This window comes from Lagenorhynchus albirostris, chromosome 10, assembly GCF_949774975.1.
Source record: "Lagenorhynchus albirostris chromosome 10, mLagAlb1.1, whole genome shotgun sequence".
Taxonomy (NCBI): domain Eukaryota; kingdom Metazoa; phylum Chordata; class Mammalia; order Artiodactyla; family Delphinidae; genus Lagenorhynchus; species Lagenorhynchus albirostris.
The window spans coordinates 47,652,900-47,670,029 of record NC_083104.1 but is presented as its reverse complement, the minus strand read 5'-3'; the positions used below and the strand labels follow the sequence as shown (position 1 = coordinate 47,670,029).

At 39.1% G+C, this 17,130-nt stretch overlaps 1 protein-coding gene and 1 pseudogene across 5 annotated transcripts in view; both read left to right on the top strand.

Annotated features, from left to right (window-relative positions):
* The window catches only part of OXSR1 (oxidative stress responsive kinase 1), a 99,585-nt gene that overhangs the window by 30,642 nt on the left and 51,813 nt on the right, over nucleotides 1–17,130 (top strand). For 4 of the 5 annotated variants that reach the window (XR_009542880.1, XM_060162331.1, XM_060162330.1 and 1 more), the window contains one exon: nucleotides 9,930–10,071. Coding sequence is in view for 4 of the 5 variants with exons in the window: in XM_060162331.1 (XP_060018314.1) it covers nucleotides 9,930–10,071 (142 nt within the window). In the remaining variant the exon portion in view is untranslated. Of the gene's footprint in view, nucleotides 1–1,169; nucleotides 1,333–9,929; nucleotides 10,072–17,130 lie in introns of those variants that run through there. The other variant, XM_060162333.1, reaches the window with a different exon arrangement.
* LOC132528058 (transformer-2 protein homolog alpha-like) lies at nucleotides 2,936–3,861 on the top strand (annotated as a pseudogene).

Genomic DNA, 17,130 nt, shown 5'->3' with positions numbered 1-17,130 from the left:
TTTTTTCCTTTTTCCCATTGAGTAATGCTTTCATTTTTTGGAGTATCACTATATAGACTCAAGGATTTTTATATATTCTGTGTCTTTCTCAGCTATAGTCTATTCTTTTGATGCTCAGGTTATCCAAAATTTTGTCAGTGGGAGTCCCTTCAAGCTTTCTGTTGTGTCCTTTTGACATGAATCCATCAATCTTTGATAACTTCCTTGATTTTTAGTTCAGGATAAAGGTTCACATTTATATTGCTTTTCTTAGAATCAGTGAATATTCTAAGGAGCCCTGATCCTTTTTATGGGGAGTGGTATTTAGAAAGTATAACTTGGATTCTTGGGATGCTCATTGCTGCTACTTTGTCATTGTTTCTAGTTGAAAGAGCTTGGAAATATATTGTAGCATATTAAAAATAAGTCATAATTTGACAGTTCAAGTTTAATATTACAGACGTTTAAAACTTTAAAATTATATTTGAATCTCTACTCTCACACAGAAAATCTTGTTTCCCCCATATTAACATAATTAATTACATACTTTATCCTGCACTATTATATTTACAATTATTTCTGCTTTAGTCCTTAGAATAAAGTGTAAGTATTGCTGATTGCAAACAGTGGACCCTTGGTATGTATAGATTGAAGATTTTGTTATGGTTACTGAAATACCCATGCCATGTAGTAAATTAGACATTTTCTTATGGCATGGATTTGAATGATGTGGCAAGATGGAGAGGACAAGTGAGTGATGGAGCTGCCTGACTTTCCCATCACTGTGCGACTTGTTTGCATATATATTTTATGTGGAAGCATGATCTTCCATTTTGGATTGTAGGGTTACACAAAAGAGAATCCATGTTTATTTGCCATGTCAACACCATTACTCATTGAGCACCTTACTTACCCAGAGAGGCTTTAAAGGAAAGTCGTAGGCTTTAGAATTAAATTCCAGGTTTTCTACTTAGCAGTTGTGTCACTGGGCAAACTTTTTCAACTCTTTGAACCTATTTTCTTGTCTGTTAAATGGGGATGCTTCTGCATTTCAGGGTATTGGGGAGGAGTAAATGAGATGACTATGCAAAGCATCCCTCACTATGCTGACATGTAATAGGTGCACAAGAAATTTTAATCATTAATAATAATAATCCCTTGTTATTTGATGCTTTTCAGTGTAGCCAGAATCACCTTTTTGTTTCAATCCCATTAGTGACACACTGGAGAAACTGGATTACTTTGTTAAAGGCCCTGTTCATATGATGATTGGAAGCCTTGCTAACACCAACCACCTTTCAAGATGGTGGTCAAGCATGGTTCTTTCAGTATGGACAGATATGGGAATATTAGGTAATATTGTATCTTTCGTTTTTGATCACCTACAGCATAATTTTCTTTATATGTAATTTACAAAAATGTATAATACAAAGTTTTTAATGTTTTGCTAAAAGGTCCTCTGATGAACAGGAATAAGTTGTCTGCTTAATTCTGTTATCCATAGCTGTATGCCAGCCCACCCTTTCTGCTACTCCTAAGCAGAATGCCTTAAAAAAAATTTTTTTTTTTAAAGAATCCCCGTTCCTCTCTCAGTGAGTATATGTCCTGATCACAGAAAGGGCAGGATATGTAGCGGAGTGGGATGTCTTTTCAGTGTACTTCTCTGTTCCTCCTGGTCTTAAGTTTCCTGGGATGGTGCCCAATTTTTCTAGCATAGCACTCAGCAGATTTCCTGGTTGATAATTTTCAAATATATTCCAGGCATTAATTCTTTTTATAATTACTTATAATTTTATGAGTCAACTTAATCTTATATCTAAATGTTTACTTTTAAAATATTAAAAATTTTACATCTTTTTTAAGAAAATGTAATCTTTTGTAGTTATAAAGTAAATACATATTCAAACTGAAGAGATACATTAAGTAATATTTAGAAAACAAAAGATAGAACTAAGCACAACTTAAAAAAATTTTTTTTAAATAGGAGGAAACTGTCAAGATAGCTCAATTAAAAAGCCTTTCATCAAATGCTTATTGATTACCAATACACTGGTGAATCAAACCATCAGTTCCTTGCTATTATGGGGCTTATAGCTAATAAGTAAAAGTTATAATTAAGTAATTATAAGGGTGTAGAGTGCCATGAAGAAGTATCAGGTATCATGGGAATAAGTACCAGGAGAACCTAACTCTATTGAGGGAGAATGGCTGTGGCAAGATAGACAGAGACTGCCTTTAGGAGGTGACGTTCTTCAGGAGACCTGAAGAATAGGTAATAATTAGCCAGGTGAAATGGGAGGTGGAGGTGGTATCGGGAAGAATGGGAGAAGGAATCCAGAGATAGAGAGAACACTGTACTGAGAGTGACTGGAGGCAGGATAGAGCAGTGTGGTGTGTCCTGGGAACTGATGGGGGATCATAGCTGGAGCAGAGAGAGTGAGAGGAGGGGACCATTGAGAAGCAGGGGCTCCGTTTGAATAATTTAAAAATGTAAATAGCCAGAGTTAATAGAAGTATGTTTAGGCTACATTCTTCTATATTCGCTTCCTCAGCCAAAATATTTAAATCAAAAGCATATTTTTGATGTAGCAACATTGTACTGATATAGAATTTAATAAGCTCATTAAATGTAAAATGAATTGCAACTGGCAGTCTTAAGCCCATCGACCAAATGGACAACATGGTCAAAATAAGTTTAAGTGTGTCAATATTATAATTATTTTGTAATGCTCCCTTATGACTATAATATTCTTATCTTTTGTTAATTAAATAATTAGAACTCTGATTTTGAGTGTTGGAATTTATTAGTATAGAAAGTTAATCTTTAGAAATTAGAATCACTTTCTATCTAAATAGCTGTTTCTACCATTTATTAGCACCAAATTGCAATATAAGATTTTTAGAAATCAAAGTAATTAAGAAAGCTTCTGAAGATTTTGCTGGAGCCTGCGACCGAGTGGGAGTGGAGTGGAGCGGCTGTTGTTGCCGACTCTTTCCTCCTCCCCACGGTCCAGCCAGCTGGTTGATTAGGCCATCGGCCCTCAAGCTGAGACTTGTCTCTTATTTAGTTCTGGGGAGTGCCTGGCCGACATGAGTGATGTAGAGGAGAACAACTTCGAGGGCAGAGAGTCTCGCTCTCAGTCAAAATCTCCAGCGGGAACTCCTGCTCATGTAAAATTGGAGAGCAGGTCAGGATCTCGTAGTCCATCAAGAGTTTCCAAACACTTTGAATCCCATTCTCGATCAAGATCAAAATCCAGGTCGAGGTCAAGGAGGCATTCTCACAGACGTTACACTTGATCCAGATCCCATTCTCACTCTCATAGGAGACGACCTCGAAGTAGGTCCTATACACCAGAATACCAGCATCGAAGGAGCCAAAGTCATTCTCCAGTGTTTAACCGGAGAAGACATACAGGCAGCAGGGCAAATCCAGATCCCAACACTTGTCTAGGAGTGTTTGGCCTCAGTTTGTACACAACAGAGAGAGATCTTCTCAATATGGACCATTGAGTGGTGTCAATGTGGTTTATGACCAGCGAACTAGACGATCACGAGGGTTTGCTTTTGTTTATTTCGAGAGAATAGATGACTCAAAAGAGGCTATGGAGAGGGCAAATGGAATGGAACTGGACAGTAGAAGAATTCGTGTAGATTATTCTATCACCAAGAGAGCTCACACACCTACACCAGACATATACATGGGCAGACCAACTCATAGTGGTGGAGGTGGAGGAGGTGGCAGACGTCGAGATCCTAACCGTGATAGAGGATATGATCGTGGGTACGGCAGATATGAAGACTGATTACGAGTACAGAAGAAGATCACCTTCTCCGTACTACAGTCAATACAGATCACGGTCAAGATCTCGTTCCTATTGATAAACAGAGTAGTTGCAGTTGAGGACATCTTTTTCTCTTTCTCTTTTTTTGTTTAATTCTGGATTTCCCCAAGCTTCTGATCCTTCCTACTCCTTAAAAAGAACCCTTAAAAAAATCTTTGGTTTATTTAGCTTCTACACTTTGTCAATTGTATTGCTGTTTTCTACCCCTTTTATTATATTCTTAAAGATGTAATTGTTGTCATTTTGGGTAGTTGAACATCTTGAGTAAAAAAGGAAACCCCAGTGTTATGCTTTTGTAAATGATTTTTTGTTTGTTTTTTGCTTTTACAGAAAATTAACTCCTGCCTAATCAAATGAGGAAAGAAATGGTCTTTTTAAAGCTTCTTTTGTGTTAGATATTGTATTAGCTGCATTTACTACAGACTCCTTTTTAAACTTTCTTTTGGGGAAGTTAGTAACATATAAAGTAGTTCAGTCATGTCAGGTTTGTCTGGGGTGGCATGGAGCAATCAAATAGTTGAGTGTAGAAAGTTTGAAGCTATAGAAGAAAACACTTGGTCATTTCTTTTGAAGAATGGAATTTTTGAACCCTAAAAATTATGTCGTTTTTTAGAGATAAAAACCTTGTGGACTCCTACAAAACATGTTGTATTTAAAATACATTTGTTAAAACTTCAAAATGTTAAGTGTGATTTTTGTGTTGAAATTATTGAAGTTTAATCAGTGCAGGACAAGCCTTATTATTTAGAGCAGTTGTATGCTTTGCTGTTAGAAATTTTGGTATTGGGAAAATGGTTTAAGCAGGCTATTGTATAGAGTCCTTAGAAATAGTGAGGGGAAAGGTAGTCTCCTTTCAAATAAAAGTTAATTTCTTTGGGGAAAAAAAAATAAGAAAGCTTCTAAAAGGAAAAGATGAAGGGACTTCCCTGGTGCCGCAGTGGTTAAGAACCCACCTGCCAATGCAGGGGACACAGGTTCAAGCCCTGGTCCGGGAAGATCCCACATCCTGCGGAGCAACTAAGCCCGTGTGCCACAGCTATGGAGCCTATGCTCTAGAACCCGCGAGCCCCAAGTACTGAGCCTGCGTGCCACAACTACTGAAGCCGGTGTGCCTACAGCCCATGTTCTGCAACAAGAGAAGCCACCGCAATGGGAAGCCCGCGCACCACAATGAAGAGTAGCCCCCACTCGCCACAACTAGAGAAAGCCCACGTGCAGCAATGAAGACCCAACGCAGCCAAAAATAAATAAATAAATAAATTTATATGAAAAACGTCGTTCCTAACAAATATTTAAAAAAAGGAAGGGGGGCTTCCCTGGTGGCGCAGTGGTTAAAAATCTGCCTGCCAACGCAGGGGACAGTGGTTCGAGCCCTGGTTGGGAAAGATCCCACATGCCTTGGAGCAACTAAGCCTGTGCACCACAACTACTGAAGTCTGCGCTCCCATAGCCCGTGCTCTGCAACAAGAGAAGCTGCTGCAATGAGAAGCCCGCGCACTGCAACGAAGAGTAGACTCTGCTCGCCACAACTAGAGAAAGCCCATGCGCAGCAACGAAGACCCGACGCAGCCAAAAATAAATAAATAAAATAAATTTATGAAAAGAAAAAGTTAAGTCTTAAAAAAAAAAATGAAGTACCTGTAGGACTGAAAGGGACGAACTATAGAAATGCAGAAATCTAATTTAATTCACTGTTAGGGAATTATTTTGTGGTTTAAGGATGCTTTGTCATCTTCTAATAGATAAAAGGCATGGGACTTCCTTGACCCTGAGCAGGACCCAGGTAAAAAATACCTGTTATTAAGAGTGACCAGGGCTTCCCTGGTGGCGCAGTGGTTGAGAGTCCGCCTGCTGAGGCAGGGGACACGGGTTCGTGCCCCGGTCCTGGAAGATCCCACATGCCACAGAGTGGCTGGGCCCGTGAGCCATGGCTGCTGAGCCTGCGCGTCCGGAGCCTGTGCTCCGTAACGGGAGAGGCCACAACAGTGAGAGAGGCCCGCGTACCGCAAAAAAAAAAAAAAAAAAAAAAAAGTGACCAGCTTTGGATGGTCAAGCAATAATGGAGGGTGTTCCTGTTAATCTGAAATGGAATACTCAGACTAAGCAAATTGTGGTCCCTTTGAAAACTTACATGGCTTAGGAAGACACAAGCAACACCCAGTGGCTAAAGATGGTTAAAACTTCTTGGTAAAAATACCTAACTAAAATGAGTGAGTTAATTTTGGACTCAAGAGTGTTTTTTCATAAAAATAAACTGTGCAAATGAACATGTTGACTGAGTAATTTGATTGAGCTACAATTATCAGATTTAACAAGGGTCATTAACCAGCAGCTGCTTCACCACTTTTTCAATTTTTTTTAATATTTAGTAATGATTTTCTTGGACAGTTAAAGTTTTGCATTGCTTTTTTTTTTTGGCGGTACATGGGCCTCTCACTGCTGCAGCCCCTCCCGTTGCTGAGCACAGGCTCCGGACGCGCAGGCTCAGCGGCCATGGCTCACGGGCCCAGCCGCGGGGCATGTGGGAGCTTCCCGGACCCGGGCACGAACCCGTGTCCCCTGCATCGGCAGGCAGACTCTCAACCACTGCGCCACCGTGGAAGCCCTGCATTGCTTTTTAAATGTTCTGTGCTATAGACTATGAAGGGAGACATGAAATGGTTTGGGGGAATAGATAATCTACCTACATTGTAATTTTTTGCTTTGTTATGAAATTTGTACCAAACCCCTCTTGTTTTCCATTATTTAATTTACTTGCTTTTACGCTAAGAAATTCTTGGGTTTCAGTGGACAGTGTTCATCAAGTAGCCTAGGTTGTTAAAATGCAACTTCTTGGGCCCTACCTCAGATCTCTTGAATGACAGTCTATAAGGTCTGGGAATCTGCATTTTTAACTAGTTTGCCAAGTAATTTCATGCATTAAAGTTCAAGAACAGATTATCCCTGTAGACTATTTCTTCTAGATTGTGCCTAAGGACATAATATTGTATATGCTGATATAGCCTTCCCTCATTATTCCTTCTTTTCATTAGATATTAATTTGAATCACCCAGTGATAAATCTGCAGTTTTCTTTTGCTTAGAATATTTTACTTTCATCTTTCTCTGAGTTGATATAAAGAATTCTATGTACTTTCGATGTTTGAGGAGGGAGGATTATAGGCGCCATCATCATGTTAGACGCTGCAAGATGCTGAGGAAATCATATGGAAAAGAAGTGGGGACCTTCCGGGACCAGTATTTGTCAGTTAAGGAGGAAGGTCTTAGTGGCATGATCATCCCTCCACCTATAAAAATCATATTGTTGGGAGGGAGACTAAAACTGAAAAGACAAGTTATCCCAGGGAAGAGGGGGCTTCTTATCCAGCCTTGTTTGGTATATCTGTTCTGGACATTGTCCGGGGGTGTGCACTGCTTTAATTTCCCTGTTGATCATTGGATGATGTGAAATCAATTAAAATTTTCTAAGACTTTGAAAAGGAGTTCCTGCTTCAAACTCTTTAAAAATACAGATCTAATAACTTTGGTGTGCCCTAGGGTCTTTGTTACTCCATTTCTTTGATCTTCCAGATTAGAAGTTCCCTGAAAGTCAGCAGTCACATGTTTCTTGACATATTCTGTGGCACCTAGTTTTAGATCGCATATATGACTAAATTGTTGAATGAATAAATTGTGTTTTTAGTTCCTAGTAGGGGTTTCTCCCTTTGCGTTCCTTATTTTAGATATTCTTTATATTACAAACATTTAACTCAGCTGGGATTTATACATATGTCTTCTTACTGAGCAGTTCTTGTATGGCCTGGATTTCTCAGAAGAATGAAATACATGCCTGTTGGTATAGTCACTTTGCTTTTTGGGAGTTGATGTGTGATTGGTTAAACTAAACAGAACAAAACTTCTTCCTTAGGCCCCCTCTTTGTGAATCAGTCTTGTGAATCCCAGCAATAAAGAGGGGAAAGTGTTAGAAAAAGTTACCTAGAATCTGAAGCCTCCCTGGTTCTTTGTCTACAGAGAGTAAACTGCCTGTCTCCTGCTGGAGGTGGGGTGTGGTCGTGGCCTGGCTTCCAGGATAGGGAGGAGGGATCTGGGAATCTTATTCTGCCTTATATGAACTTTAACCAGTTTTCCTGTGTTCAGCCCTTTCCTTCAGTCCCCCCTTACTTTCCCTTATGTGGTCTTTGGTGTTTGTATTCTGAGCCTTTCTGGAGCTCTAGGGTAGGGAATCTACTTTTTCCTAATTGATATACCTCCTGTGCAGGCACTGAAGTTACAGATTTTTCCACTCTGCATAATCAGTTACTTTTTTCTGCTTTCTCTCTTCTAGAAAATTAGTGCTATATCTCTTCTGTTATCTTCTTTCTTTCTTTCTTTTTTATTCTGGGCTTATGCCCTTGTTCTCAAGCTTATCAAGTTAGTGGATTTCAAATGGGAGCTAAAGTAAACATGTGTTCAATTCTCTAATGTTTTTGAGGATTCCATCTAGACCACTTCTTTCCATCTATTTGGAAGTATATTTTTTTCTTTTTAAGTGTGTGCAATAAAAAGCATCCACCAGGACATGTTTTCAACAGAAGCATTTGCCAAGAAATGGGCATCCAGTCTTTTCAGTGCAGTTTATGTTACGTTTCAGATTTCTTGGCACAGTTTTTAATATTGGAGATTGTTTTGCTTTGGTTCTGTGATCTTTATGGGCCATTGTACTGCCAGAAATCTTACCGATCTCTAGCAAACTTTTTTTTAATAATCATCAGTTATGGTAGACAGCATTCTGTGACTTTAATTACTATATGGGTGTCATTTCCCTCCATCTCTCTGATTTTTAGGAGGAGCATTATTTCCCATCCTGGGAAGAATGGGATTGATAATACATCTGGGCTGTTATTTTAAAAGAACTGCCATTTTTATTCTTTTCATATTTTTCTTTGCCTTACCTGTTTTATTTCTACTACTTATTAACCTGAAACATAATTTTAACCCTTAAATTAGTTTGCATACACATGCGATATTTACTTTCCAAGTTTTCTTCTGTAATTTGACCTGCGTTTCAACTGTGTTTTATATCTTTATTTATACAATGTTGCATACTCTAATCTGATGTTAGAGGCCTAGATTGGTTTGTTATATCTTATACTAAAGTGTTATTGATGGGTATGGTTTACCTAGGGATTCTTTAGAGGTGATTAAAAATCATCTATTACCAGCCAGGAGATGGAAGCAACCTAAGTGTCCGTCATCGGATGAATGGATAAAGAAGATGTGGCACATATATACAATGGAATATTACTCAGCCATAAAAAGAAACGAAATTGAGTTATTTGTAGTGAGGTGGATGGACCTAGAGTCTGTCATACAGAGTGAAGTAAGTCAGAAAGAGAAAGACAAATACCATATGCTAACACATATATATGGACTCTAAGGGAAAAAAAATGTCATGAAGAACCTAAGGGTAAGATGGGAATAAAGACACAGACCTACTAGAGAATGGACTTGAGGATATGGGGAGGGGGAAGGGTAAGCTGTGACAAAGTGAGAGAGTGGCATGGACATATATCCACTACCAAACGTAAAATAGATAGCTAGTGGGAAGCAGCCGCATAGCACAGGGAGATCAGCTCGGTGCTTTGTGACCACCTAGAGGGGTGGGATAGGGAGGGTGGGAGGGAGGGAGATGCAAGAGGGAAGAGATATGGGAACATATGTATATGTATAACTGATTCACTTTGTTTTAAAGCAGAAACTAACACACCATTGTAAAGCAATTATACTCCAATAAAGATGTTAAAAAAAATAAAATGAAAAAATATATATACAGAAAAGGGAAAAAAAATCCTCTATTACCTTTTTCAGATTCTCATTAGAAGTCTAAAAAAGATGCTGGTGTAACACTACTATTTGGATATTAGCAGGCTGCTTTCTGTTTTAGAGTGGAATCGAGAATAAATTATTACTTTAAACTTCTGTATATCCTTATATTTACTATTTTTTCCTTTCTTTCCTGCACAGCTAAGTTTATGAAAAGGTTTACATGTGTTTTGATTTAAAAATGGTTCTGAATTATATTGAATGAGTTAAAAAAATCATGGAAAACTGTGTTTTCTCTTTTCAGGTTCTGTTCTGGATATTATTAAGCACATTGTGGCAAAGGGGGAACATAAAAGTGGAGTCCTAGATGAAGCTACCATTGCTACAATACTCAGAGAAGTGCTGGAGGGGTTGGAATACTTGCATAAAAATGGACAGATTCACAGGTATGTAGAAGACAACAGTCTTTTCTTTTGGATAAGTGCAGTGATAGTTGTGCTGTATCATTTCGTGGAGGCTATTCCCCATTCTTTTGCACAGTTAATCATAATCTCTGAGTGTTAGCAGGGTTCTTTGTATTACTAGTTCCAGTACGTAGTGGTTACATAGCTAGTAAGCATTTAAAAGTAACAAGTACTTTAGTCAAATTGGAAACTCCAGAAACAGGAGAAATTTCTAATTTCCTATGGGAGTCAATCATTGCAATCACTGATAACATTTTGGAATATTCTTTTCCAGTTTCTTTTATATGCTAACAGATATTTAAAACAAAACTGTATGTATAATTTTGTCTGTTTCTTTTTTGTTTCCTTTATGTTATATCTTGACTATTTTCTCAAATTAGTAAAAGCTTTTATAAAATCACTTTTTAAAATTAAAAATTATTATTATTTTTTTTAAATAAAATGACATTTGAAAACCTGTGTAACATTTTATGGTTCAAGTATTTCTGGCTAATTATATCTATTCAGTCCCTGCGTACAGATAACAATTGTTACCTGTAGAAATGGTGGTAGATTCTGTGTTAGTACAAATTTGTTTAGTCCCTGGATTTGGTTTTCCTTCATTTGAAGATATATTTATTTCCCCATCATTTCTGAAGGATAGTTTTCCCTGGGTATAACAATTTGTAGTTGACAGTTCTTTTCTTTCAGCACCTGAAAGATGCTGTGGTACTTAATTGGGGCCTTCATGGTTTCAGATGAGAAATCTGTCATGTGAATTGGTGTTCTTAGGCAATATGTTGCTTTTCTCTGGCTACTTTCAAGGATGTTTCTTCGTGGGACTTCCCTGGAGGTCCAGTGGTTAAGACTCTGCACTCTCAATGTAGGGGACACAGGTTCAATCCCTGGTTGGGGAACTAAGATCTCATATGTCACATGGCGTAGCCAAAAAAAAAAAAAGATTGTTTCTTTTTTTTTTTTTAGAAAAATGATTGATTGATTTATTTATTTTGGCTGCACTGGGTCTTAGTTGCCGCATGCAGAATGTTTTTAGTTATGGCATGCAGACCCTTAGTTGCGGTATGTGGACGTCTTAGTTGTGGCGTGCAAACTCCTAGTTGCAGCATGCATGCGGGATCTAGTTCCCAGACCAGGGATCGAACCCGGGCCCTCTGCATTGGGAGCTCAGGGTCTCAGCCACTGGACCACCAGATAAGTCCCAAAGTTTGGTTTTGACAAGTTTAATTATGATATGTCTTAGTGTGGATTTCTTTACGTCTATCCTGTTTGGGGTTCCTAACCTTCTCAAATCTATAAGTTTTTGTCTTCACCAGTTTTGGGATGTTTTCAGCCATTATTTCTTTGAATACCTTTGCAAGCTATTTTCCCTCATCTTCTTCTGGGACTCTAATGATGGAAATGTTAGATCTTTTGTTATTGTACCATATTGTACCATAATCCCTGAGGTTCAGTTTTCAGCCTATTTTTACTCTGTTCAGATTGAGTAAATTTTCTTGATTTGTTTTCAGGTTTGCTGATTCTATCCTCTGTCCTCTCCATTCTACTCTGGAACCCATTCCTTGAGCTTTTTATTTCAGTTAGTGTAGGTTTTCAGTTATATAATTTTTATTTGGTTCTTTTTTATAGCTTTTTTTTTTTTTGCTGATATTTTCTGTTTTTCATTTGTTTTGAGATTTCCAAATTGTATGTTAGAAGCATTTTCATGATGGCTGCTTTAAAATTCTTGTCAAATAATTCCAAAACCTGATTCATCTTTGTCTTGACATCATTTTTTTTTTTTTTTTTTTTTTTTTTTTTTTTTTTTGCGGTACGCGGGCCTCTCACTGTTGTGGCCTCTCCCGTTGCAGAGCAACAGTCTCCGGACGTGCAGGCTCAGCGGCCATGGCTCACGGGCGCAGCCGCTCCGCGGCATGTGGCATCTTCCTGGATTGGGGCACGAACCCGTGTCCCCTGCATCGGCAGGTGGACTCGCAACCACTGCACCACCAGGGAAGCCCATGTTGACATCATTTAGTTGTCTTTTCTTTTTGAAGTTTTTCCTGGTTCTTGGTATGTTGAATGATTTTTTTTTTAATTTTATCATGGATGTTTTGGATGTTACGTTAGGAGACTCTTGATCCTATTAAAATAATAATATAGTGATATAATATATTTTAGCAGGCAATTGCCCTGATTTTTTAGAGCCCTTGCACTGTTGTTCTGGTTTGTTTTGTTCCTGTGGCACTGCTGGGGCTCTCTTCTCGATCCCTGCTGATGCCACCCATTGGAGTAGAGTGCCCTTCCCCAGGCCTGGTGCTGCTAGGTGGAAGGTGGGAGATAGTGGCTGTGCCTGTGGGTCTGTGAGCACTTCTTGGGCTCACCTTGTGGGCCAGGCCACCTGGCCGCAATTGGGCTCCCACTCATTCTGTGGTATTGCCTGTGGACATGAAAGGCACTTTTCTGGGCCACCTTTTGCTACTGAGTGGGGAGTTGGGAGACACTGGGTCTGGGTCATCCTTTGCCACTGTGCAGCAGTCCCCAAACTTTTTAGCACCAGGGACTGGTTTCATGGAAGACAATTTTTCCACACACTAGGGTGGGGTTGGGGGAATGGTTTAGAACAGGCCACGGCCCAGTAACGGTCTGCGACCCTGGGGAATGGGGACCCCTGGTGTAGAGGACCAAGAGGTGCCAGACCTGGGTCACTTTCTGCTGCTGGGTGGAAGAATGGGAGATACTGGCTGGGCCTATCGGTGGTGCTGGTGTAGGCAGCATGGGCCTACCTGCTGCACTAGATGTGGATTGGGCAATGGAGTTTCCTGTCTGGTCTTCATTGGCACCTCTGGTTCTGGCCTAGTCGGTCAGCCTTCCATTCCAGCTATGTAGTCGGGGATGGAGTCCCTGCTAGGTCTGAGCTGTGCTGCCCCTTTCCTGATCCTTTGGCCACAGAGAGCAGGCTTAGAACTTCTTTTTTTTTTTTTTTTGGTCTATGCCTATTGACAGTTCTGGGTTGCAAGACTATAATACCCAGTCCAGGATATATGAGATTGAAAGAAAACTCAGGGAAGTGGTATAGTGCTATGTGAAAGTGGACTTGGATTAGTTGTAAATGTGTAGAGCAAACTCTAGGGCAACCACTAAAAAAGGAAAAAAAAAAAAAGAATATGCTAAGAGAGGAAAGAAAAATAGAATCATATAAAATGCTCAATTAAAACCAAAGAAAGCTGAAAAAGAATGGAAGAACACAACAAGATATAACATTTAAAATCACCTACTTTTAACGAACTACAAAAATAAGAACAGACTGAGCCCAGAGTTAGCAGAAGGAAGTTAAATAAAAACATTACAGTGGAAATATATGAAATACAGACTAAAAATACAGTTGTAAAGATCAATGAAACCAGTTTTTAAGAACTGGTTTCTTAAAAAGATAAATAGACAAATTGTTAGCTAGACTCACCAAGAGAAAAAGAGAGAGAACTCAAATAAATTAAATTCAGAAATGAAAGAGGAGACATTACAGCTGATACCACAGAAGTATAAGGGATCATAAGAGACTACTATGAACAATTATATGCCAACAAATTATACAACCTAGAAAAAATGGATAAATTCCTAGAAACATACAATCTACCAAGACTGAATCATGAAGAAATAGAAAATCTAAATGGACCAATTACTACTAAGGAGATCAATTCAATAATCAAAAACCTCCCAACAAAAATCCAGGACTGATGGCTTCACTGGTGAATTTTACTAAATATTTAAAGAGGAAATTATAATAATCCTTCTCAAACTCTTCCAAAAACTAGAAGAGGAGGAAACATTACAAACTCATTTTACAAGGCCAGCATTACCCTGATACCAAAGCCAGACAAGGACACTACAAGAAAAGAAAATTACAGGCCAATATCCTTGATAAACATATATGCAGAGATCTTCAACAAAATGTTAGCAAACAAAATTCAACAGTATGTTAAGAGGATCATACAGCATGATTAAGTGGGATTTATTCCAGGGATGCAAGCGTGGTCCAACATCTGCAAATCAATCACTATGATACACAACTTTAACAAAAGGAACCATAAAATCATGGTCATCTCAATAAATGCAGAAGAAGCTTTTTGAGAAAATTCAACATCCTTTCATAATGAAAACTTTTGACAAACTGGGTATAGAGGGAATAACATAATAAAGGCCATTTATGATAAGTCCACAACAAACATCATACAAAAAAATGATACTGACCTCTATCTTATACCATACAGAGGAATCAACTCAAAATGGATTAAAGACATGAACTTAGGACCTGAAAGTATAAAAACTCCTAGAAGAGGGCTTCCCTGGTGGCTCAGTGGTTGAGAGTCCGCCTGCTGATGCAGGGGACACGGGTTCGTGCCTCGGTCCGGGAAGATCCCACATGCCGCAGAGTGGCTGGGCCCGTGAGCCATGGCCGCTGAGCCTGTGCGTCCGGAGCCTGTGCTCCGCGACGGGAGAGGCCACAACAGTGAGAGGCCTGCGTACCGAAAAAAAAAAAAAAAACTCCTAGAAGAAAACATATCCTTGAAATTGGTCTTGGCAATGATTTTTTGGATTTGACACCAATCGCAAAGGCAACAAAAGCAAAAACTTTAAAAATTAGACCATATCAAACTAAAAAGCTTCTGCGCAGCAAAGGAAATCATCAAAAAAGTAAAAAGGCAACCTACTAAATAGGAGTAAATATTCGCAAACCACATGTCTGATAAGGGGATAACATCCCCAAAATAGGAGGAACTCATACAACTCAGAGGCAAAAAAATAAAAACAACCCAATTAAAAAAATGGGAAAAGGACCTGAATAGACATTTTTCCAAGGAACACATATAAGTAGCCAACAGATACATGTGAAAAAGGTGATCAACATCACTAACCATTGGGGAAATGCAAATCAAAACGACAATGAAATATCATCTCACACCTGTTAGGATGTCTGTTATCAAAAAAACAAGATATCAGGCAATTCCCTGGTGGTCAAGTGGTTAGGACTCCGTGCTTTCACTGCCAAGGGCCAGGGTTCAGTCTCTGGCCAGGGAACTAAAATCGCACAAGCCGTGTGGTGCAGCCAAAAAACAAAACAAAACAAAACAAAAAGACAAGATATCGGATGCTGGCAAGGATATGGAGAAAGGGAACCCTTGTGTACTGATGTTGGGAGTGTAAACTGGTACAGCCACTGTGGAAACAGTATGGAGGTTCCTCAAGAAATTAAAAATAGAATTACAGGGAGACTTCCCTGGCGGTCCAGTGGTTAAGACTCCGCACTTCCAATGCAGGGGGCACAGGTTTGATCCCTGGTCTGGCAGCTAGGATCCCACAAGCTGTGTGGCGCAGCCAAAAAAAAAGAATTACAATAAGATCCAGAAATTGCATTGCTGGGTATATGTCCAAAAGAAATGAAGTCATTATCTCAAAGAGATATCTGTACTCCCGTATTCAGCATTATTCACAATAGCCAAGATATGGAAACAACCTTAGTGTGTGTCATGGATGAATGGATAAAGAAATTGTGATACACACACACACACACACACACACACACACACACATATACAATGGACTTTATTCATCCATGAAAAGGAGGAAGTCCTGTCATTTGTGACAACATGGATGAACTTGGAGGGCATGTTATGCTAAGTGAATTAAGCCAGACAGAGAAAGACAAATACTGCATGGTATCACTTAATATGTGGGATCTTAAAACACACACACACACACACACACACACACACACAGTTAAATTCCTTGAAATAGTAGAAAAGTGGTTGCCAGGGGCTGAGTGGGTGAGGGAAACAGGGAGAGGTTGGTAAAAGTACAAACTTTCAGTTATAAGATGAATAAGGTCTGAGAATTTCATGTATATCATGTTGACTATAGTGGATAACACTGTATCATATTATTGCAGTTTGCTAAGAGAGTAGGATTTAAATGTTCTCAAAAAAAAAAGTAAATATGTGAGGTGATAAATGTGTTAATTAACTCTATGGAGTTAATCCTTTCCCAGTGTATATGTGTACCAAACCATCACATTGTACACTTTAAATATCTTACAGCTTTATTTATATCTTACAAATTTATTTACCTTACAATATATCTTATTTATTTATATCTTACAATTTTATACCTCAGTTAAAAAAAAATCACCTACTTAACCCTAATCCATCAACAAACAGACAAGCAAAGGCCCAGAAAAGTAACAGATCAAAGATCAGACGACTACCAATTTGTAAAACTGAGGTTTTAAGGAGAAATCAGAATATGGAGGAAAAAAACAAGGTATTCCCTCCCCCTACACACAAACTTTTGATTAGATTACCCAGAGAGTAGAAGCATTTTAAAGAAAATCAACGTATAGTAAGTGAAATCACTCATCTATAGAAGCATCTCATTCTAGGAAAAATGAATAATTCTTTCCAGTTGTTTAAGTTTTTCCACCTGCTTAAGTCTTACAAAGGAAACAAACTTTTTTTTTTAATTAATTAATTTTTATTTTTGGCTGTGTTGGGTCTTCCTTGCTGCGCACGGGCTTTCTCTAGTTGTGGTGAGTGGGGGCTACTCTTTGTTGCGGCACATGGGCTTCTCATTGCAGTGGCTTCTTTTTATTTTTAATTTAATTTAATTTAATTTATTTATTTTAGTTTTGGCTGCATTGGGTCTTCTTTGCTGTGCGCGGGCTTTTCTCTGGTTGCAGTGAGCTGGAGCTACTCTTTGTTGCGGTGCACGGGCTTCTCATTGCGGTGGCTTCTCTTGTTGCGGAGCACGGGCTCTAGGCACGCAGGCTTCAGTAGTTCTGGCACAGGGGCTCAGTAGTTGTGGCTTGCAGGCTCTAGAGTGCAGGCTCAGTAGCTCAGTAGTTGTGGTGCATGGGCTTAGTTGCTCTGCGGCCTGTGGGATCTTCCCAGACCAGGGCTCAAACCCGTGTCCCCTGCATTGGCAGGCGGATTCTTAACCGCTGTGCCACCAGGGAGTGGTAGCTTCTCTTGTTGTGGAGCATGGGCTCCAGATGTGCAGGCTTCAGTAGTT